This window comes from Prionailurus viverrinus, chromosome C1 (assembly GCF_022837055.1).
Source record: "Prionailurus viverrinus isolate Anna chromosome C1, UM_Priviv_1.0, whole genome shotgun sequence".
Taxonomy (NCBI): Eukaryota; Metazoa; Chordata; class Mammalia; order Carnivora; family Felidae; genus Prionailurus; species Prionailurus viverrinus.
In genome coordinates, this window is record NC_062568.1 from 50,993,236 (window position 1) to 51,017,362 (window position 24,127).

Here is a 24,127-nt window from a genome sequence, read left to right on the forward strand (position 1 = left end):
AGTTAGCTTGAAGCTATTTATTAATGCTGTGTTCGATATGTAGGCAAAATGAAATTAGTGCTACATAACATATGATTCACACAAATAGTGCTTCCAGTGATAGAGATGATTTGTTTGTTTTGGTTTCTATTATCTTCTTTAACTTTGTAAATTGATAGAGACTTAGAAAGAATTTTTGCTGTTCTATCATTTCACTCATAGGTGGAATTTAGGAAACAAAATAGATGAATATATGGGAAGGGGGAAAGGAAAGAGAGAGAGAGAGAGAGAGAGAGAGAGAGAGAGAGAAGCAAACCATAAGAGACTCTTAAATACAGAGAACAGACTGAAGAGTTGATGGAGGGAAGTGGGGGGGGATGCACTAAATGGGTGATGGGCATTAAGGAGGGCACTTGTTGTAATGAGCCCTGGGTATTATATGTAAGTGATGAATCACTAACCAATATTATATTATACTATACTGAAACCAATATTATACTGTATGTTAACTAAAAACTTAAAAATTTGGGGAAAAAAAGAATTTTTGCTGTCCCCCTATTCTTTCTCAAAGCAAGAAAAGCTGGTATGATCTAAAAGTTGGTTCTTCATCCCTTCCAACACATTCCCCCCCCGCCCCACCAAGCTTCCTGCGTGTTGTATATCATGAGAAGAATGGCGTTCCAGCCTCTCTTGGTAAAGAAATGTATCTAAAAGGAAGCTTGACAGTAGATTGAAATGAAAAAACACATTAAACCATAAAGAAACATATATTTGTGTGTGTATGTATGCTTACATCAATTCATGAATTATTTTTTGAGAAAATTTTGTGTCATACTTTGTGCCCTGTTTCAGAGGAATAGAAAAATGAATAAAATATTGACTGACATGAAGGGGTTCACTCTCTGTGGATTTGACATTGGATCTTATAAATTCCTTGAGCTGACAGCCACGTCTAGCTCTCATGGTCAATGGGTAAGGATTAGAGCAGTCACGAAATCAATCTTACTTGGTAGAGTAGGTCTGCTAGATATATTTATAAGGAAATATATTTATGTGCTTTAAGACCAAAACAAATAGCATTATTGCTTTTAGCTCAGGCAGTACTCTACTTGGTAGTTAGCATTTCTGTAGTATCTGCCTGAACAAGACTCTGATTTGATTGTTGTCATGGATGCCTTAACATATAGATAATAAATCCAAAATACAATTTGGGTTCATATATGATCTTGTAACAGTTGATTTCAGTGACCAAAGACAAGAATTTAAACCAATGGCCCATTTTCTGAACTTTTCTTTCAAAGGAAGAGAAAAGAAAAAGAAGGGGGGTGTTTTATTTGTCACTTGTGAAATAATGAATTATACTTTAGGGTAAAGTAGATCTCTCTTTCTTGTCCTGGTTAATGTATGCATTTGTGTATGACATTTTCTATATATTATATACATTCTTCTACAGACTGTGTATTTATTAAGTCATTCTTTTATTTTTTAACATACATGTCCTAGCACATAACATATATGCTATGCTAGGTATTATGCCAGATGTTCAAAAACATCAACGTAATGCTCTTAAGAACCTAGAAATATTTTTAAGGATAGATTTCAAATTTTATGAAATTTCAAATAAATGATGTAGCACTGAGAATTCTGTCTGAAAGAAAGGTTAATGATAATTTTCCCAAGAATTTTATAAACTACTTGTGTACACTTACTTTGAGCCCTCAACGTCTTGGTAGCAGGGCCTTGATTTTCCCCTAGAGAGCTACCCTATTCTTAGTCTTTGTTTCCACACCAAGCTCAGTGATGGACATATGGCTCAGATCTCACCTATGAGATGATTAGTTTTCTTTGGCCTCCAGGATTGGTTCAGTGATGATCACATAATCCAATTAGGTAAACGAGGGCCAGGCTCAGCATTTTTGGGCAAACTGTCAGGGAAAAGACGCTCTCACTATACTGCTCAAATTTCATCTTGAATAATGGTCTAGAGTTACTATGGTGCTTAAAAATAAAGCCCACATGAAGGAGAACAGAGATAAGAGGTGAGTAGGGACAGCATTTTATGACCTCATTTGAGGGTTATTTCAGCACCTGCTGGAACTAGTTTTACCCCTGCACTTTTTATTACATGAGCAGATACATTTCTTATTTCTGCTTATGCCAGATCAGTTGGGACCCTGTTGATTTGTAACCGAAGGATTTGAAGATATGCTGTGGAAACATACATTGAGGTCCTACCTTGTATCTAGGCCCTATGCCAAGTGGCAGAAGGACACAAAGATGAGTAAGCCATTTTCTCTGCACTCAAGCAATTCATAATCTATCCATTATAGATATTGGTACAAATGAACTACAGTATAAAAGTGCTGTACTAACAGTATTTACAAAGATCTATAAAAGCATGATGGAGTACTGATTGTTTGGAAAGAGGGGCAGAAAATGGTAGAGCAAAAGGAAAGGTCCAGGAAGATTTCATCCAGATGGTATCTGATCTGGGTCATGTGAAATAAGTAGAGTTTAACACATGGACAAAGTGGGCAAGAGCATTCTAGAATGAGGGAATAATAATGGAAAGGGACAAAGTATAAAACTTTATTATGCATAGGAATGAGTAATCTACTGTGGCTAGCATACAAGGAATATGGAAGATAAGTCTAGAAAAAATATGTTGGGGCCAGATTGTGAAGGGGTCTGAATGCCAGGTCCTCTAGGCAGTAGGAAGACATGGAAGTGCTATGAGGGTACCTTGGATTGGGGTGCAGGTGACAGAGTTGAAAGTGATGTGATGATGAAGGGAGACAGACAATGTTGAGAGAGAACTAACAGGTAAAATCAATAAGACTTGGTGATGTTTTGGGTTTTTGTATTCAAAACTCCTAGGCTTTTGTATTCAACCCTTGTTTGTAAGGTGGTGCCTTTGCTAGGACACCACATTCCTCTCGAAAAGAAATAAGTTGTCAAGGGTGCTCAGTTGTGAGTTCTATCTTGGATAAGGCATTTGACGTGTTTTTGAGATAATCTAAGTGAAAATGTTGAGTTACCAGTTGGATCTAGGACTCAAAGGAAATTCTGGATTAGAAGTACAAGTTTGGAGGTCATAGGTAAGCAGATAGTAATTTGACCTGGTGTTGCAGATAAGATTTCCTAGAAAGAAGTGAGTGGGATAGGAAGTCCCAGGATCAGGTCTTAAGGAACTATAACAAGTAAGGGTCAGATGGAAAAAAAAAATTGCAAATGAGAAGGAACAAAGTCTTCTAAGGGTAGCAAATGTAAAATATTTTCATAGTGCTCACTTGAGACAACTTTCTTTTTCCATTCCAACTTCCTATCTGTCACACTCACTTGTAGCAGGGAGTATGGCTGGAGTTGCAAAAGATGAGTCCGCAAACAAAGTACAGTTAAGTGAAGGTCCTTATACTCAGTCAAAATGAGGCCCCCCAGAATGAAGCTTCTTTTTATTAGGATAATTGCTAAAGACTATGTGCATAAAGTCAGCTAAGCAAGTGTGTTAATCAATCTAATGGTTTAGCCTTTCAAGGTTGAATTTTGAGTTAATTGGTTTCTATAACACTAGGAAAGGTCACATATGAAGGAGGATCCGGCCTTGGACAATGTTAATGGCTCTAGGCTTCCGTTCCTTACCAGCCACAGCTACGAGCCACAGCTGCCTTCATCTATGTAAACATGTCCTAAGGCCTTGCACCTTCTCCAGCCCTTCCCTTTTGAAGTCTTTTCCTTTGATGCTTCTCTCCTGCATCTCCCACACTTACCCATTTGTCAAGTGTTGCTAGAGGGGCCACATTTTTGGGACCCAGAGAAGAAGTCAAGTTGAGGATGCATTTAGTTTGATTTTAGTAAGATACATTTATATGGTTTTCAATCCCTTTTGTGAAGAGTTAAGTTGTTGCTAGGCTTATGTTATAAGAATGGCTTCCCTAAATACTCTTTCACCCACTATCCCAGCTTACTCAGCATCTTGACACAAAGGTTCAAGGCCAGAGGATACACTATAATATGAATTATTTCTATAGTATGTGGCCTTAGAAGTATGCCCAGTGGAGGAGAAGTAAAGTGTGAAATGTATGGAGCCAGATGCTAGCCTATGGAAAATTTTAATCATCAGATACATAAAGTTTGGTTTTCATAGATGCCTAGTGAAAGCAGAAGTTCTCTCCTGTCAGGAGCATATTCAGTAATGCAGCATCTACAGTGATAAACACACCAGGCTTTCTTTTTTTTCTTTTTTATTACTGTTAGGTGGGAATTATGCAAAATTGAATTGACCAGAATTCATGCATTTGTATGACACAAACCTGTACTAGCACTGCAAATAGGAAATATGTCTCTCGGTGGAGTTAGTTATATTAGGCATTTTAACCATCAATGATATAAAACAAATTTTGATTGATCATGCTAGGGCAGACAACTGTTTTTTCTGTATGCCTATAGAAAAATAATATTAAAAATTGTAATCACATGAAGAAGCAATCAAAAAGCATGCTGTCAAAAATTTAGAAAAATGAATATAAACATTATGCTATTTTGGGGGGATATTTGTCAACTTTAAAAAATGTGTAATATATTATGCTTTTCTCATTCTAAATAAATATTCATTTTATAACTAATTTTGTTTTCATAATTTTGCATTTTTTTATTAAAGAACTCCCTTCCCAAATGTGCAAGTTTCAGGTCTTACAAAATGTGAATTTTCTCCTGATTAAGACATGAGCACATTTGCGTAAACCTGTCAGATTATTCTTTTAGGATAAATTTCTAAGAATGGAAATGTAAGCACAAAGGGCCTGTTCTTTTTAAAAGCATTTGCTATATTTTGCAAAACTGTTCTTCAGAAATGTTACACTAGTTCATCTCCTTCAGGATATGCCTGTTTCCCACATTATTATTAGCCCTCGATATTAACTTTAATTGTAATATTATTGTATCAAATTTGTTGCTATACTAGGAAAAACATGATTATTGTTATCTTAATTTATATTCATTTAGTAGTTGGTATACTAAACATTTATCATATATTTTTTAGTTGTTTCTGGTTAAAAAAAATTTTTTTGATGTTTATTTATTTTTGAGAGAGAGAGAGAGAGAGAAGAGAGAACATGAGTGGGGGAAGGGCAGAGAGAGAGGAAGACACAGAATCTGAAGCAGGCTCCAGGCTCTGAGCTGTCAGCACAGAGCCAGACACAGGGCTTGAACTCATGAACTGTGAGATCATGACCTGAGCCAAAGTTGGACACTTAACTGACTGAGCTACCCAGGCACCCCTGTTTCTGGGGTTTTTAAAATCCTTTTTATGATGTTTTCTTTTCTGATTCTTTTGAGAGAATTCTTTTCCTATTTAGAATATTCACAATTATCATAAACATTGCAAATCGTTTTTCCCAGTTCAATTTGTCTCCTCGTATCAATTTATATCTTGAGATACAAATGTTTTCATCTGCCTACGAATCCAGGGTCTCTCATATGCTTTCCACATTTGGTGGAAAATTTGCAATTTTATTTTTTAGCCTATCTTTAATCTCTCTGGGATTTTTTTAAAAAAAAGATTTTCTAAGTTTTAGTTGTTTTCTTTTTTCCAAATGGTGAAATATTTATCCCAGTGTGATTTGTTGTAAACCATATTTTCCCACTGATTTGAAATCACCTTTGTCAATGCTAATTTGTTACACATACTGGTTCTGGACCTCTTTTCCATTATGTTGTGTGATTATTATGTCCCCAGTACTACTCTATTTTGGTCATCATAGCTTTACTTACTCCTTATTTCTATATTCCTTTCAATGCTGGTTAGTATTGTACATTTCATTTGAATTTTAGAATTACCTTTTTTTTTTTTCAAATTCCAAATGTATCATTTCTTTTTTCACTAGAATAAAATTTATAGAGTCATTTAGAAAGATAATTGATCTCTTTTTAATGTTGGGTCCTTTCATTTAGAAATATGACATGTTCCTCCATTTTTAAAATACTTTTTAATATCCTCCTAGCTTATTAAAAAATTCTAAGCCAATAGGTAGTGGATTTATCAAATGACTTTTTAGAATATTGTGATCATATATTTTCCTTTACAAGTTAATATGAATGTTTGGAATAATTGATTCTGCAATATTAAATCACCAGTTCAATGAACAGAAGTTCTTGGTCATGTCCATTTTTTTATTATTTGGATAAACTCAATTTACCATGTATAAATATATGTATTTGATTTTCTAATGTTTTTGTTTAGGATCTTTCTCATCTGTTTTCATAAGGGACTTATTTTCTAGACTTAATTTTTATACTATTTTATTAGGCTGTGCTGTGAGTATTATTGTGCCTTCAAAAAATATTTGAAGGTTTTCCATCTTTCTCTGGATTTGAGTATAGTTTGAATAACATAGAAATTACCTTGATTTTGAAGCTTTGAAAGAATTTGCCTCTGAAATCATTTAGACCTGGCACCTTTTCTGAGAATGATTCTATTACAACTCTCATTATTTATTTCTGTGGTGATAGGTTTACTTAAATTTTCTTTCTTATTGATTCAACTTCATTAATTTATATTTTCCTTAAAATGCACAAATTTCCATCAGATTTTCAAAAATATAAGCTTAGGGTTGTGCAAAAAAGTCTGTTATAATTCTTTAAATTTTTTTTTTCTGTGGCTGTGATTATATTTTCTTGATCACTTCTGTTTTAGTTCATTTGTGGGTTTTTTTCCCCTCTGATTAAACTAGCCAGTGATTTATTTGTCTTATTGATTTTCCCTACAAGAACTCTTTCTGGAGTAATTTATCATTTTTACTGGTTGTTTTCTCATTTATTATTTTCAACTTTTATTTTTATTAATACCTCCTTCTGCTTTCTTTGAGCCTGTATTTTTATTCTTTTTTCTTACTATATATGTAATTTAGCCCTTAAAATAAATATTTGAACTATGAAAAGAAACAACACCTAAAGCAATTGATGAGACTATACTGCTGACAGACTGAATCTGGCTGGAGAATGAAAAGTGTGGATGCGGGCAATAAAGCATTTTGGCTTTGAAGATAGCTTCCTAGCTTGTTAGTTAGACTGTTCTAAGATACATAAGGAGGAAACTTGTTGAATCACCAATGAACCGCATAGGAAACTTTCCCCTCACCTCTTTGGATTTCTACCCGACGCTGGTAATACAAGTAAACCTCGGAGATATTGTGGGTTTGGTTCCAAACCATCGCAATAAAGCAAATACTGCCATAAAGCAAGCGAAATGAATTTTTTGGTTTCTCGGTGCATATAAAAGTTATGTTTATACTATACCGTAGACTGTTAAATATGCAATAGCATTATGTCTTAAAAAATAATGTACATACCTTAACTAACAAATACTTTATTGTTTAAAAAAAATGCTAACTATCATGTGAGCTTTCAGCAAGTCCTAATCTTTTTTTCTGGTGGAGGGTCTTGCCGCCACGTTGATGGCTGCTGACTAATCTGGGTGCTGGTTGCTGAAGGTTGGGGTGGTTGTGGCGATTTTTAAAAATAAGACAACAATGAAGTTTGATACATCAGTTGACTCTTCCTTTCACAAACTCTCTGTAGCATGTGATGCTGTTTGATAGCATTTTACCCATGGTAGAGCTTCTTTCAAAATTTGAATCAGTGCTCTCAAACCCTGCTGCTGCTTTATCAACTAAGTTTATGTAACATTCTATCTAAATTGTTGTCGTTTCAACAATCTTCACAGCATCTTCACCAGTAGATTCCATCTCAAGAAACCACGTTCTCTACTCATTCATAAGAAGCAACTCCTCATCCATTCAAGTTTTATGCTGAGATTGCAGCAATTCAGTCACGTCTTGAGCACCCGCACCTTCTAATTCTAGTTCCTTAGCTATTTCCACCACATCTGAAGCTACTTCCTCAACTGACGTCTTGAACTCCTCAAAGTCACCCACGAGAGTTGGAATCAACTTCTTTCAAACTCCTGCTAATGTTGATATTTTTACCTATTCCCATGAACACAGATGTTCTTAACAGAATCTAAAATGGTGAATCCTTTCCAGAAAGTTTTCAGTTTACTTTCCCTAGATCCATCAAAGGAATCACTATCTATGATAGCTTCTAGACTTATAATATATATTTCTTAAGTGATAAGATTTGAAAGTTGAAATGACTCCTTGGTCCATGGGCTGCAGAATGGATGTTGTGTTAGCAGGCATGAAAACAACATTACTCTCATTGTACACCTCTATCAGAGCTTTTGCATGATTGGGTACACTGTCAATGAACAGTAATATTTCGAAAAGAATCTTTTTCTCTGAGCAGCAGGCCTCAATAGTGGGCTTAAAATATTCAGTAAACCATGTTATAAACAGATGTGCTGTCATCCAAGCTTTGTTGTCCCACTGATAGGGCACAAACGATAGATTTAACATACTTTTAATGGCCCTAGGATATTTGGAATGGTCAGTGAGCAAGCACTGGCTTCAACTTAAAGTCACCAACTGCATTAGCCTCTAGCAAGAGAGTCAGCCTGTACCTTGAAGCTTTGTAGCCAGGCATTGACTTCTCCTCTCTAGGTATAAAAGTTCTAGATGGCATCTTCTTCCAATAGAAGGCTGTTTAATCTACATTGAAAATCTGTTGTTTAGTGTAGCCACCTTCGTTAACGATCTTAGCTAGACGTTCTGGAGAACTTGCTGCAGTTTCTACATCAGGACTTAACTGCTTCACCTTGCCCTTTTATGTTGTGGAGACAGATTTTTCCTTAAGCCTCATGAACCAACCTCTGCTAGCTTCCAACTTTTCTTCTGCAGCTTCCTTACCTCTCTCAGCCTTAATGGTATCAGAGAGAGCTAGGGCCTGCTCTGGATTAGGCTTGGGCTTAAGGGAGACTTGCAGCTGGTTAGAACTTGAGCCAGGGGGCGCCTGGGTGGCGCAGTCGGTTAAGCGTCCGACTTCAGCCAGGTCACGATCTCGCGGTCCGCGAGTTCGAGCCCCGCGTCAGGCTCTGGGCTGATGGCTCAGAGCCTGGAGCCTGTTTCCGATTCTGTGTCTCCCTCTCTCTCGGCCCCTCCCCCATTCATGCTCTGTCTCTCTCTGTCCCAAAAATAAATAAACGTTGAAAAAAAAAAAAATTAAAAAAAAAAAAAAAAGAACTTGAGCCAGACCACTAAATCGTTCTCCATATCAGCAATAAGGCTGTTTTGCTTTCTTATCATTTGTATGTTCACTGGAGTAGCACTTTTAATTTCCTTCAAGAACCTTTCCTTTGCATTTACAACTTGGCTAAATGTTTGGTGCAGAAAGCATAGCTTTTGGCCTATCTCAGCTTTCAACATGCCTTCCCTTACTGAGCTTAGCCGTTTCTAGCTTTTGATTTAAAGTGAGAGACGTGCAACTCCTCCTTTCACTTGAACACTTAGAGGCCACTGTAGGGTCATTTATTGGCCCAATATCAACAGTGTTGTGTCCCAGGGAACAGGGAGGCCCAAGGAGAGGAGAGAGTCTGGGGAGGACTGGCTCATTGGTAGACCAGTCAGAACACACATTTACTGATCAAGTTTGTTGTCTTATTTGGGCATGGTTTGCGGCACCCCAAAACAATTATAATAATAACATCAAAGATCACTGATCACAGATCACATAACAAATATAATAAGAATGAAAAAAATTGAAATATTGAGAGAATGACCAAAATGTGACACAGAGACGTGAAGTGAGCAAATGCCGCTGGAAAAATAGTACTGAGAGACTTGCTGGATGCAGAGTTGCCACAAATCCTGAGTTTTAAAAAGCACAATATCTGCAAAATACAACAAAGTGAGGCACAATACAGTGAGGTGTGCCTGTGAATGATTAGCCCTTCACAAAATTCTATTTGTTTTTACGCAAAACTTTAAGCTCAGCCTTCCAGGTTGTCTGTTAAGAATGTCTTAAATTTAGTAGGTACCAATTCAGTGTTTTACTTGCATAGACAAAACTTATGGATTTGATCAAGGTTTTTACATTTATAATATTCATTTTAGCGTCCTATTACATTAATTAAATATTAATGCTCTAAGCATATTTTTCATAGCCTTCTCTGTTTCTTCTCCACTGGAGAATATTGCTGGAAATTAAAAAATAGTATGGTTTATTATCCATGTCATTGGTGTTGCATTTTGATGATAAATTATTTTTGTAAAATGAAAAAAAGATATATAAGTAGAAGAATCCCCTCTGGGTCTCGTGTATTCCTCTGAATAGCAATTTTATATTTCCTCACTATTTTTCCTAGGATTATTACGTATCTTCCACAAGCATCTATAAAATACCAAGCCATAGTCTTAAATATTGGAGATACTTTCTGATGAGCCTCTAATGAGATTTTTAAAAAATACTGTATGTGGTGTAAAAATACTCAGATAATAGTAGTTTGCAAAAACAGTTTTCAATATGTGTAAGGCATTTATAATATTTCTTACATTCTTTAACTGTGACAACAGGGCACATTGGGATAGTCAGTATGTTTAAATTTATACTGGATGGGAAAGCAAAAATTAATGAGTTCTTGAGACATTGTGAGGATGAGAATGTCTTGACTATTGTTATAATAATCTAGAGATAGTGAGGAATGAATATGCTAGGCCACAGAAACTCAGCGGTATGGGGATGGAGACCTCAAAGCTACTGAATTGCTTTGATGTGCTTAGCGAGTATACGGACAGCAATCAAAGATGGCTTTAAGAGTTTGGAACTGGGTGAATAGAACATAAATTATCCATTTGGCACATATAGAGCATTTTAGAAGCTCTCTCTCTCTCTTTTTTTTCCCCCTTGGTGGATTGGAGATTTATTATTATTTTTTTTTTTATTTTTTAAAATTTACATCCAAATTAGTTAGTAGAAGCTCTCTTTCTTCAGGAGGAGAAGGGGATTGAAATGATAAACTTGGTTCTGGAATGCTGAGTTTGAGGTAGTATATAGACCTCCGAGTTGAAGTGTCCTCTAGGCAGCTCCAATGTGGAGCTAGAGCACAGAGAAAACTCAGCACCAGAGAGCCATCTCTGAGAAGCGTCCCAGAAGTTACTATTGAAGACACAGATAAAAGGAAGAGACTTTGGTAACTGTCTAGTTAGTAGTTGAATTCAGAGTTCAAGTTCAATTTAGTACTGGAAGTGCGAAACTTGGACTGTAAGATAGAGGAAGCAAATGTTTCCAGAGCTCAACTTGATGGATTAGGATGAGAAACTCTAAAACCTAGATGTGAAAAATAGCAGAGGGTGGCTGAGAAGAAGTGTGGTTAGGGACATAGGAGTGTGAATTCAGAGCCAAAGGGAATTAAAGATGGACCAACATTCAAGAGTGAGGCAGGAGGAGTGAGTAAGCAGAAGAAGGAAGTTTCTTGGCTCCTTAAATATCTGGCCCTATGAAATTTGCTCTCTTTTCTAGGTGACTCTTGCTCAAAGGTTAATTCTTAGATGGCCAACCTGCTTTATTTTGTAGGGTTCTTGTATTATGAGAATAAATACATCCTTAGATGGAGAATGTGGAAAGAGAAGGCTAGAAGGCCAAAGACTGAATCTGGGAATATTAACTTGAATAGGGGTGTCAGAAATACAGAAGGAGAGATAGGAATGTATAGTGTATGTTAGCCAAATATTTAATATCCAGCTGGTGATTAAGTGTTAAAGGCTTTAAAAAGGACAAGGACTTAGATTAGTTGGTGGATTTTGTGATTTGTTGATCGGGAAGTCATAGACAAGCTTCCGGTGAGCCATTCTTGTAGATTGCAAGTTGTAATCCAAATGACAGGGGGTGAAGACCTGAAGGTAAGCAGATGCAGGTGAAGATGGAAACAGCAATACCAAATGAAAGGGAAAACATTCTCCTCTGGTGGAGAAGAGAAGATCCAGACACAGGAGATAGAAACAATGATGGTGGACAGGAAGAGCCCCACGATCCCACAGAAATGACACAAATGAAAAACCCTAGTACAGGGCTTACCTCCACAGAAAAAACATGCTTTTTTTCCTTGAGCCTGGACAAAAGGATACTGTCCTAGGTACACTGATATTGAGCTAAGATTGAAAATAGATGAGGAAATGTATTAAAATCTTTGATTTATCTTAAAGTTCTCTGAAATCAGAACAGAAACAAGTAAAAAGTCTAGTTAAGCTTTACACAAAAATAACATGTAATGAACAGACAATCCACGTACTGGAGAAAATCTCTGCAAAACATATATATCTGATAAAGGACTGGTATCCAAAATATGTAAAGAACTCCTAAAACACAATAAGCCACAAGCTACTTGATTTAAAAATGGCAAAAGATCTGAACAGATAGCTCACCAATGGCAAATAAATATATTAAAAGATGCTCAACATCCCATGTCATCAGGCAACTTCAAATTTAAACAATGATGAGATATCATGAAACACCTATTAGAATGTTTAAAATTCAAGACACTGACAACAGCAAACACTGACAAGGATGTGGAGCGCCAGGAACTTCCATTCGTTGCTGGTGCAAATGCAAAATTGTACAGCCACTTTGGAAGACAGTTTGGCAGTTTCTTATAAAACTAAAATACTCATTTCATACAATCCAGCAATCATACTCCTGGGTATTAAGCCAGATGAATTGTTAACTTATGTAAAAACCTGCATGTGACTGTTTACAGCAGCTTTATTCATCATTGCCAAAACATGGAAGCAACCCAGATGTCCTTCAATAGGTGAATGGATAAACAAACTGTGGTACATCCATATAATGAAATATTTTCAGTAATAAAAATAAATGAAAAGCTGTCAAGTCATGAAAAGACATGAAGTCACCTTAAGTGGATATTGCTATGTGACAGAAGCCAATCTGAAGACTACATACCGTATGATTCTGACTATATGACATTCCTGAAAAGATAAAACTATGGAATCAATAAAAAGATCACTGGCTACAAAAGGTTTGGGGAGATAGAGAGAGGGACGAATAGGCAGAACACAGAGAATTTTTAGGTCACTGAAATGATTCTGTGTGATACTGTAATGGTAGATACATGTCATCATATATTTGTCAAAACCCTTGGACTATGCAACACAGAGAGTAAACCCTAATGTGGGTTTGGACTTAATGAGACTATGGACTGTAGTTAATGATAATATATCAATATTGGCTCATTAATTATAACAAATGTACCATACTAATGTAAGATGTTAATACTAGGGAAAACTGTGTGTTTTGGGGGGAGGAAAGGAAGTCTATGGGAAGTCTCTGTACCTTCCACTCAATTTTTCTGTGACCTAAAACTGCTCTAAAAAATAAAGCCTATTAATTAAAAAAAAAGACTGAAAAACCTTGAAAAAAATATTATAAGTGAAAGCAGACAGACACAAAAGGCCACATATTATATGAGTCCATTTATATGAAATGTCTACTACTTTAAGAACCAGGAGTTATACAAAAGAAAGAGCTAGATAAATAAGATGGTGAAAGAAGGATCCTGCTACTGATAGGAGGACATAGTGTGAATATGTTTCAAATTCAAAGAAAGACTAATGTATTTCTCATCAGAAAATAGCCTTAGAGAATTTTTCTGTTCATACATTTATTATGATATAATAGGATTTTTCCAGCATCAAGGTGTTGATACCAACACTAAATTACTAGGCAGTACAGCTTTCTGCAATTATACCTGTGCTTGGTAATTGGGGAAATCATAACGACCTTAAAAGCTAAAACTCAAGAATGCCTGGATCAAACTGTAGCTCAAATTGACTTCTTACACAAACTCTAAGTTACAAAAATGGATGGAGCAAATAGCCAGGATGAAATACGTAGGTCAACCTGCTTATAGAAATAACCTTGACAGAGTTATATAGATAGATATTGTTGTAAAATTTCTTTATACAGTGAGAGGGAGTAGGCCAAGTTTACTGAGCCGTAATATCTACTTATCTTTGATGAAGCAATCATAGCTTGTAGGGCTGTTGGACTGTATCACAGAGATGCCAATTGTTAATTATCGAGTAAGATTCATGATTTGCAAAAATGGAAGATGATTATTATTTTTAGAATAAAAAGAGTGCATACTAAGCCGTAAGAAGTAGAATGTCCAGTAAAAGATAAGTGAAAGACACAAAGAGGCTATATTAAAAACAGATAGCTAAGAAATTATGGAAATTATAACCAACAAATATTATATTATGAAATTATTGTCAGTATCACTAATAATCAAACAAATGTAAGTTAATGCAAAAGTAAATGCTGATTTAATCTGTCAGACAAGATTTAAAAAGAATAATAATATCCAATGTTGTATGAGTAGAGGTAAATGAATTCTCTGATGACTGTTAGTGGGAGTATTAATTGGTAGAGAATTTTTGGAGGAGGAGTTGGCAGTTGCTGCTAAGATGTTTTTTTAATGCAAATTTTCTTCAACCAAAATTTCACTTCTAGGAATCTGTCCAACAGAAGTATTGTCCAAGTGCACAAAGATGTGTTTACAAGAAAGTTCATGGCAGTGTTATTTGTAATAGAGAAAAATTGGAAACAACATGAATGTCTCCTCATAGAATATTCCACAGAGATGAAAAGGAATTAAGTAGATTTCTTTGAACTGACACATAAAGTTTTCCAAGAGATATTGCCAGGTGAAACAGAAGGTATAAAACATAACTTATAGTGTGATCCCACTTATGTTTACAAACACCCCCAGAACTAAATATTGTTAAGTTGGCAGTTAATTAAAAAAGGTCTAGAAGAATGCACTGTGAATGCCTCTTAGGGTTGTTCCTTGGGGGAGGAGTAGGGCAGAATAGGAAATGAAGAGGCATCTGTAGTTATTTTATTGTATACACTTTTATACTGTTTGATTTTTTTTAAGTTTATTTATTTATTTTTGAGAGACAGAGAGAGAGCAAGAGAGAGAATCCCAAGCAGGCTCTGAGCTGTCAGTGCAGAGCTGGATGCAGGGCTCAGTACGACAAACCGTAAAATCATGACCCAAGCTGAAATCAAGAGTCGGATGCTCAACCAACTGAGCCACCCAGGAGCCCCTATACTGTTTGATTTTTTAAACAAAACCTAAAAATTTGTGTAATGTTAGGAGTTATTTAAAAATGTACATACATATTAATGAATTAATATTAGTAAAGCACTGAGAATATTTCCTGGTGCAGAGAAAGTGCTATGTAAGTGTGTGTTAAATTAAATAAATTAGTTCAAATGTTAGGGCTTTATCCTGAGAAAATAATTATGGGATGTGCAAACATTTAATTTCTAGAATGTTTAACTCTAAGATTATTAAAGTTAGAAATGACCTAAATGCCCAGCAGATGATTGACTAAAAAATATTAATTCACACAATGAGTGGGATTTTTGAATGATAATTTTTAACAGCTATATGGAGGTATATTTTACATGTCATAAAATGCACCCATTTCAAAGAGCGATTCAGTGATTTTTAGTAACTTCATGAGTAGTGCAACCATCAGCATAAATCAGTTTTAGCACATACCCCCAGTGAGATCCCTTATCCCATTTACAGTTAATCTCATTACCACCACTAGTCCAGGCACCAGTAATCTACTTTCTTTCTCTATAAAATTTCTTTTTCTGCACTATACAGTGGGATATTTTGCATCCACAGACATTGGTCATAATAAGTGATAGCTGGTTACAAAAGGGGAAAAAGCAGATAAAATATTACATATAGGATTAGCCTAGTTGAATTTATATGAAGAGAGAGAGAGATGAAAATTTGAATGTTAGTTTCCAAAATGTTAATAGTGGTTACCCCTGAGTGGTAGAAATATGAGTGCTTTTTTTTTTCTTTTTTCTGTTGAAATCTTATGATCTGAAAAGCACAATATAAATGATCTTGGAATGGACATGGCTCCTGCAATATGTTCTTTCAATGGAGTGTCTGTGCATAAGAGGGTGGGAATTTAGAAGTGCCTTTGGATATGAGTGGGTTGTTTTCCTAAAGTCTCTCAGGTGGGAGCAAATAGGAATAAGGTTATCAGGTGATACAATTAGTACCTGCAAGATTCAGTTGCTCAGCAGACCAGCACCTGCAAAAAGTCAAGGAAAGTGGGCACTCATGGTTCAAGGCTGCCTACCAGGAATTGGCCTCAGCCTGTCTACCCTTGGATGAACTTGGCCTCTTAGGGATATTTTAGCCAATACTAGCCTCAGAAAGAGAGGTGAGATAGCTGGAGGGTACTCATTCCAGTTCCCCTGGGGTCCCCCACTTTGATACCCACCAGGGCAGAAGCGGAAACACCTATGTCCCCCTCTCCTAAGAACGGAAAGCAGAAGAGTAAGTTTCTCCTTTTCCTTTATTTGCTGCCTTGTTCTTCCTCATCTTTTGTGAATAAAATGCACCCCACATTCTCTTTAGTGTTCTTTTTTTTAATTGTTTTTATTGTTTATTTTTATTTATTTTTGAGAAAGAAACAGAGCATGAGTGTGGGGGAGGGCAGAGAGAGAGAGGGAGACACAGAATCTGAAAGAGGCTGTAGGCTCTGAGCTGTCAGCACAGATCCCGATATGGGGCTCAAACTCTGGAATGGTGAGATCATGACCTGAGCCAGTTGGATGCCTAACTGACTGAGCCACCCAGGTGTCCCTAGAGTGTTTATACTTAAAGCGAACAGTTTCCAAAAGTATGTGTTGGATTGTCTATTCCATGCCAATGTTCTTTTAAACCAAGTTGGTACTTGGGGTGCCTGGGTGGTTCAGTCGGTAAAGTGTCCAACTTTGGCTCAGGTCAGAATCTCGCTGTTCATGAGTTCAAGTCCCACATCAAGCTCTGTGCTGACAGCTCGGAGTCTGGAGCCTGCTTTGGATTCTGTGTCTGCCTCTCTCTCTGCCCCTTCCCCACTCGACTCTGTCTCAAAAATAAATAAACATTAAAACATTTTTTTAAAAGTTGGTACTTTATGTATGTCTCTATTTATTTTGGGGAGGCTGTTTTCTTCAAAGAGGGCACAGCATGATAAGAGAAAGGCATGCTTCAGCCAAGTGTGTATACTTTGATGTGAGGTGACAAGATTCATGCAGGATTCTTATTCTTGAAATAAACACCTGACCTATTGCTTTTATTGAATTTGCTTAGAAACAAAATTGCAGTGAACCAAACTATACCTCTGGAAGCAGGAATTTCCTCTGGAGACTCTAGAAAACTTCAAACTCATTTTTTTACTCTTTTAAATATTATCTTCCTAAAATATATGGAAAGTATTTCATAATGTGAGAATAATGTGACCACATCCATATTTTGATACCTTATTTTCCAAATTACTTGAAGAGCTTATTTCGTGTTTGAGTTACAACACTCCCCGTTTCCAATCAGGTGGCCCCACCCAGCTCAGTGAAGTTTTGCCTTATAGTCACTGCCAGAGGGGGCGGAAGGGACCTGCTAGTGCAACTTACAGGGTCTGCACAGAGAAAGGAGATGCTACATGATGGTGGGAAGACCTTGTCTCACTCGTGACCTTAGCTGATAGTGATGTGACTCTTCAAGCTATTTGCCTTCAGGAGTGGAGTCCATAAAGGGGGTGGCCCCAGGCCCCTCACAGAATCTCCAGTGTAGACCTCCAGTGTCCTTTAATGATGTATTATTGGACGGGAGCAGCCCTGGAGGCTTTAACAGCCTTTCTCTGTGATCTGTAAGTTTTGAAAGGCTCAGTATCTACTGTCTTTCTGTAGGACATTGATGGAAGGTCCCAGTGCTCACATTTTATGCTTATTAGTGATACTTTTCATGAGTTTCCAGGGCTAGAGGGACTTTTCCACGCTATTTAATGATTTTCAGTTTAACTCTCTTTCTGAGTGGGATGTTGTAAAGATTAATTAGCCAATGTTCATAAAGTGCTTTCAAGCTGAAAAGTACTGCACAAGGGTGTGCAGACTCATTAGCTTCTTAGTCATTAAGGCTTTTTAGACCTTTTGGCATTCAGAAACTAGACAGTGAAGGCCAAATTCGTATTTTTTCTTGGAGGAGGGGGACCTAAAAAAGAGCAGAATAGAATAGTATCCCTCTTTCTTTTTTGAAAAAAAAGACATCTGTTGCACTGGGACTGGAAAAAAGATTAAGATTTTTCATCATCTCCTATATCCATACTGCTTCTGCTTCTTCTTACTCCCTCCTTTCAAAATGTGTTTATCTGATTCTTCTGCACATTTGTTTAGAAACTCTATGATTATATTGTCATGTAGGTATCCATAGTGGAACTGATTCTGGCCTCAGAGTGCTGAATTGTTGTACTGATAAATGACACAGGGTAGGTAGAGCATTCCCTTTGTAAATAAAGATTCCCCTCTCGGTTTGCAATGTGTCAAAAAGGTGTAATATTGTCTCCATCCTCAGTAATATTTGCTCAATATATTTAGAGTTCTATATGATTTAGTTAAGCCTGTGACTGAGGCTGGAAAAGTACAGACTGGCCACCAAAGACATAAAGAGTTTCTAAGAGAAGCCAGGGACAAAGATGGATAATGTACAATGAATTAGATTGACAGTGGACATTTTAGCAGCATCAGCTGCACATGATGGGGGAATAATATGAGAGACAGTGGTCAATCTAGAATTGTATACCAAACTAAATTACCTGTTAAGATTGATCATAAATAAAGACCTTTCTATACAAACAAAACACATTTACCACGAATACTAAAGGATGTTCTAAAGGATTCGAAAAGAGAAAATTATTTCAGAAGGAAACAAGAAGAGGCTAGAAGGAACAAAGAGGAAAAAATTGGGAACCATGTGGGTAAATCTAAAAAAGCATTAGGTAATAATAATAATGTCCAATTTGCAGTAACAAAATAAGGTATAAGTAAAAAAAGCAAAAAAGTAACATGTATAACAGGAAAGTTAAAGTATTCAACCTTCTTATCTTATTTGGAAGGAGGCTAAAGATATTAAAATTAGATTTTATTAAGTATGCACATAGACTTTCTAGTTTTAATCACTAAAATAAAAGAAATGTAATGTAGTGGGGGAGGGGAATCAATGGAATGAGAAAATAAAATCGATAGCAACTGGCTCAATAAAAAGGGAATAAATAAATTTAGCATGGATCTTAGTAATTTCTCCTGGGCTCTTACTTTACAATTACAACTACTAAGTAACTATATTGTAGAGTTCATATCAATATACCAACAGGACAAATGAAAAATAAAATAGTCTTACTGATATGTGAACAGCTATTTCTGGCTTGGGATAAAGTGTTCAGTAACAGCATCATTTTGATAACACAGGACATGGATTATAGCAGAGGAACGTCAAATATAGAGAACACAGATCTTTCATAATGGACAGTAAGCTTGCCTGACCTCTACTCCAGAGAATATTATCTTAATTATACTTTATATTAAACAAGTCTGCTCTTTGCTCTGGAAGAAGACACTTTTTTCCAAGGCCATTCATTATACAAACACCTTTGAAATATAGAGCAGTGCCTTTGTTTTTACATTGTGCAGAAATGTGAGAGATCCATGGAGAGATATCTCCCAAAAAGTTTGGATAAGTTTGTAAAGCCCAGTTTTCTTATCTGAAAAATAGAATGAATGGTATAGCATATGTAGTTACAAGGATCAGATGATATAGTATGTATAAAATGCTTAATGTCATATCCAAGGACTTTGTCAATATCGATTACTACTATAAATGATTATTTCTTGAGTAAATGTGAGCATGTTTATTGAATTCTTTGTTTTCTCCAGCAAGTAGAATATTACAGCTCATAGATGTTTCTACTTATCACCAAGTATTAGAATTAAAAAGGATTAGGAAGATTACCCAGCGAAACCAGGCATTTTACAGATAAGGAAATAGGTTCAGAAAGGTTAAGTGACTTGTTGGCTTTCACACAGAACAGCCATATAAAGGACAATGGTCATCTAATTTAATAGTCACATAATTTTTAATGAGACCCAGTGCTTGGAGCTCAATAAATATTGGCATTACAAAGGAATTGAAGCAAGCCTATGATATATTAGAAAACATTTCACATATTTATTTGGTCATTCTCTTCTACATACTTGCTTCACCTCTGAACCACCTTAAACCTGGCCCCTGAAGGCAAATAAATACAGGAAGAAAGAGAGGAAAGGAGAAAGGAAGTCAGGAAGTCAAGAAGGAAAGAGAAAGAGAGAGAAGGAAGGAAGGAAGGAAGGAAGAAAGAAAAAAAGAAAAGGAAAGAAAGAGAGGGAGGAAGGAAGGGAGGGGGGGAGGAAGGAAGAAAAAAAGAAAGAAAGAAAGAAAAAGAAAAAAGAAAGAGAGAAAGAGAAAGAAAGAAAAGGAGAAAAATAAAATAACCTGTATCCCCTCCTTCCCTCCACCTCCATCATAGTCACTGTCTCCAGAGCAGAGTCAAAACAACAACAACAACAACAACAACAACAACAACAACAACAACAACAGGAAACTACAAGAAAAGTGCTGTGTGTGTAGGTGATGTTGAAAGTGGTCCCATTCTGGCTAAAGGCAGGGAAATTCTGGCAGAATATCTGGCAGCTTTATGTCAACAGCTTTATCCTGGCTTACCAACAAACTTCCTAAGGCATGAGGGGGAGTAGTAAGGAAGAGGAATGAGGGGGCGACAGAAATAGCATCCAGTTCTAGGAGGCACCATGTTGTAAGACATGATCATGAGTTGTAGCATAAGATGACCTGAGTTCCTGTGTGAGTTTGAGCAAGTTACTGAATTTCCTGATCTCTAAAATGTACTTAAAATTTTTCCATGACAAGTTGATGTGCCATTCTAATAAAGAAATGAAGTGAGAGTGTCTGGCACCTCATTAAATAAATAGAAGGTCCTGGGGCGCCTGGGTGGCGCAGTCGGTTAAGCGTCCGACTTCAGCCAGGTCACGATCTCGCGGTCCGTGAGTTCGAGCCCCGCGTCAGGCTCTGGGCTGATGGCTCAGAGCCTGGAGCCTGTTTCCGATTCTGTGTCTCCCTCTCTCTCTGCCCCTCCCCCGCTCATGCTCTGTCTCTCTCTGTCCCAAAAATAAATAAACGTTGAAAAAAAAAAAATTTAAAAAAAAAAAAAAATAGAAGGTCCTCATTAAATAGAAGTTGGAATCAAATTCATTGAAGGAATTTATCTAGGAAAGATCTGTAAAAATCAGCCAGCTCACTGATTTTGTACTTCTGCTTAATACCAATTCCATCATTTCTCTGTTTTCTATAAGAGTGGTGTCACAGCATTGGCTTCTACGGCCTTGTGAAATACTTTCTGGGACCTGAGGTCACAGCTGAATATGCCTAGGTAGCCAAAGCAAGATCTAATAGGAAAGCAATGATAAGGAATGTGGATTGTTCTTCATCTTTTGTCTTTCTCAAACCTGCTGCAAAAACACCTCCCACTCTGGCTAATTCTTTTCTGGGTGTCCCCGGGGTGTCTCACACTGTTCCTGCCATTCTTATCCCTCGCCTGTGGTAAACTCTTCTAGGAATTGGGAGCTGCTCTGTTTTGTCACTGCTCTAGAGTACCCCTTCAGAGGACCTTTTAGTGTGTGTGTGTGTGTGTGTGTGTGTGTGTGTGTGTGTGTGTGTGAGAGAGAGAGAGAGATTGAGAGAGAGAGAGAAAGAGAGAGAGAAAGAGAGACAGACAAACAAGGAGACAGAGGGAGGAAGAAACATGCACTTTTCTATCTGCTTTAGAGGAGTCCCAAAGCAATATTACTTGTCCCAATGTGCTATGTTGTAAAGAGTTTAGGGAAATAGTTCTTTTGGTTTTTACTTGGGGTATTTTCTCTCCCTTTGGAATCAGAGATTCTGGAATGAATTTGAGTGAGAGTGCCAGGCAGTACTGAAAATCAGTGATACTGAAATGATGAGAAAGTCTTTGTTGGGATCGAGCCCACCACACCTAGCTGTTTCTTCCCATCGGAGAAGTGTTCTCTTAAAGAATCCCCAGCCTTTCCTCAAACAGGCTTCAGTAGGACATCCCACAAATTTGCATTCAATCCAGTTATGTCAACAGAACGGTGGGCACATTTTGAGCTCTTTTGCTTCAGGCTACTAGGCCCTCAGGTTGCTAAATTCCTACTGGGCCTTTGCATACTTCAATCTGTAGCTGACATTGCCAGGGTCAAGCTAAGATCCCCACTACAGATAACTTATGTGCAAAGAAATTGACTCACAGCCTGCTTGCCTCCAAATGTGAATGTGGGCACTTGCCTTAGATTCTAGATATATAAATTTATTCATTTATTCCTTTTTCATTGATTAGAGAAGGAACGCACAGATGATGTAGATACAGTTCCTGTATCATAGTCATCATAGCCTGTTGCTTCACTTTATATGCTCATAGATGTGACTGTCCATGGTTAAAGCTTCACTGAGACCATGTTATAGTTAACTCTGAAAAATATCCTTTCCAAAGTTAAAATACTAGTATCAACAATTCCATACTCAATTTCTGTGATTGAAAACAAAGTATTATGATCAGGCCAATGCAGGGAATGTGGAATTTGGTGCAGTGATGTTTTAATGTTTTTAACACTCTCTTTGCCCCCAGGTTATGCAGATGTATCTTCCATTTTGTGGAATTGCCATATCTAATGCTCAGCTATTTGCTGCCTCAAGGAAAGAGTATGAAAGAAGCAGGGTGAGTGGAAAGAAACACTGTTGACAACCCTCAAAGCTCTCTGACTTTCAAGTGTCTGTGAGTCATCGTGTCTTTTAAAAACAGCAGATGATCTTTGAATAGTCCAGGAATCCTTTTAATTTGTTTAATCCTTCAAATTTATGGTTGAAGATACCTATAAGCAATAAGTCCAAATGGAAGTGGATACATATTTTCTGTTGTTGTTTGGGGAAATAGTACCAGCTTCTTTTAAAAATGAAATTAATTTCAGGGAGCCCGAGTGGCTCAGTTGGTTAAGTGTCCAACTCTTGATCTCAGCTCAGGTCATGATCTTACAGTTCCTGAGATCGAACCCTGCATCAGGCTCTGCTGACAGCATGGGGCCTGCTCGGAATTCTCTCTCTCTCCCTCTCTCTGCCCCTCCTGCATTCACACACTCTCTCAACATATATAAATAATCTTTAAAAAAAAATTAAATTAATTCACATCTATACTGTAAGGCAGCAGATACATTCTTACTTATGGCTTTGAGACAATAACACACTAAATTGTACAATTTAGTTCCTTTAAGAAGCAAGGTATGTTACAAATGATTTCACTCCATCTCATAAATTTTACTTTTGAATTCAAAGTTTTTCTGGAAGAGCATCACAAGATGGCTGGACAATAATGCAAACACTTTTATAGGATTATAAAGACACACACAAAGAGGGATTGATCTCCTATACCTTCACCAGCTTTAGAGTTAAATAGGAAAGAGAGGAAAGAAGGAGGAGAGAAAGAGGAATAGCAGGTGGGCCGATACTCAAAAAAAATTCTAAACTATAAAATAGAGATTAAATTATATTAAGCTTATTATACCTTTTTTTAATTTTTATTTTTTATTTTTTAAGTAATCTTTCCACCCAATGTGAGACTCGAACTTATGACTTGAGAGATGAAGAGATGACCGTGCCACTGACCAGGGACTTGTTATACTTTTATTTTATTTTATTTTATTTTATTTTATTTTATTTTATTTATTTATTTATAACTTTTTTAATGTTTTTTTTATTTTTAAGAGGGAGAGAGAGCCAGAGTGTGAGTAGGGGAGGGGCAGAGAGGGAGACATCTGTGTCTCTGTCTGAAGCAGGCTCCAGGCTCTGAGCTGTCAGCACAGAACCTGACACAGGTTTTGAACCCATGAGCTGTGAGATCATGACCTGAGTAGAAGTCTAACACTCAACCAACTGAGACACCCAGGTGCCCCATTGTTATATGTTTAAATACATGGACATTACTGCCACAACTTAGACATTTATTTAACAAGGTTTCAAAAAGTTAGAAATCCTCAGCTAATTAGTAATCAAATTGACTAAAAGTTTCATTGGCTAAGCATTATGATTTATGAATATTTCACAGCCAACAGATGCACACAACAGATTACTACAGCCATCTTCTTTAACATAGCATACCACACCATTTCTCTGACTTGGATCCTGTTTTCGCCATCAGCCCCATGGCTTACCATTTTCCTCCTTTCATTTGGCACTCCAGCAATAGTCCCCTGTTGCCAGAATACAGCCTGTTACTTTACTTTCTTATACCTT

At 36.8% G+C, this 24,127-nt stretch overlaps 1 protein-coding gene and 1 pseudogene across 2 annotated transcripts in view; one reads left to right on the plus strand and one right to left on the minus strand.

Annotated features, from left to right (window-relative positions):
* Positions 1-24,127, plus strand: part of PDE11A (phosphodiesterase 11A) — a 379,748-nt gene that overhangs the window by 122,607 nt on the left and 233,014 nt on the right. For both annotated transcript variants that reach the window (XM_047873318.1, XM_047873319.1), the window contains exon 3: positions 22,470-22,559. In XM_047873318.1, the coding sequence (XP_047729274.1) occupies positions 22,470-22,559 (90 nt within the window). The remainder of the gene's footprint in view (positions 1-22,469; positions 22,560-24,127) is intronic.
* Positions 7,396-11,717, minus strand: LOC125172725 (tigger transposable element-derived protein 1-like; annotated as a pseudogene).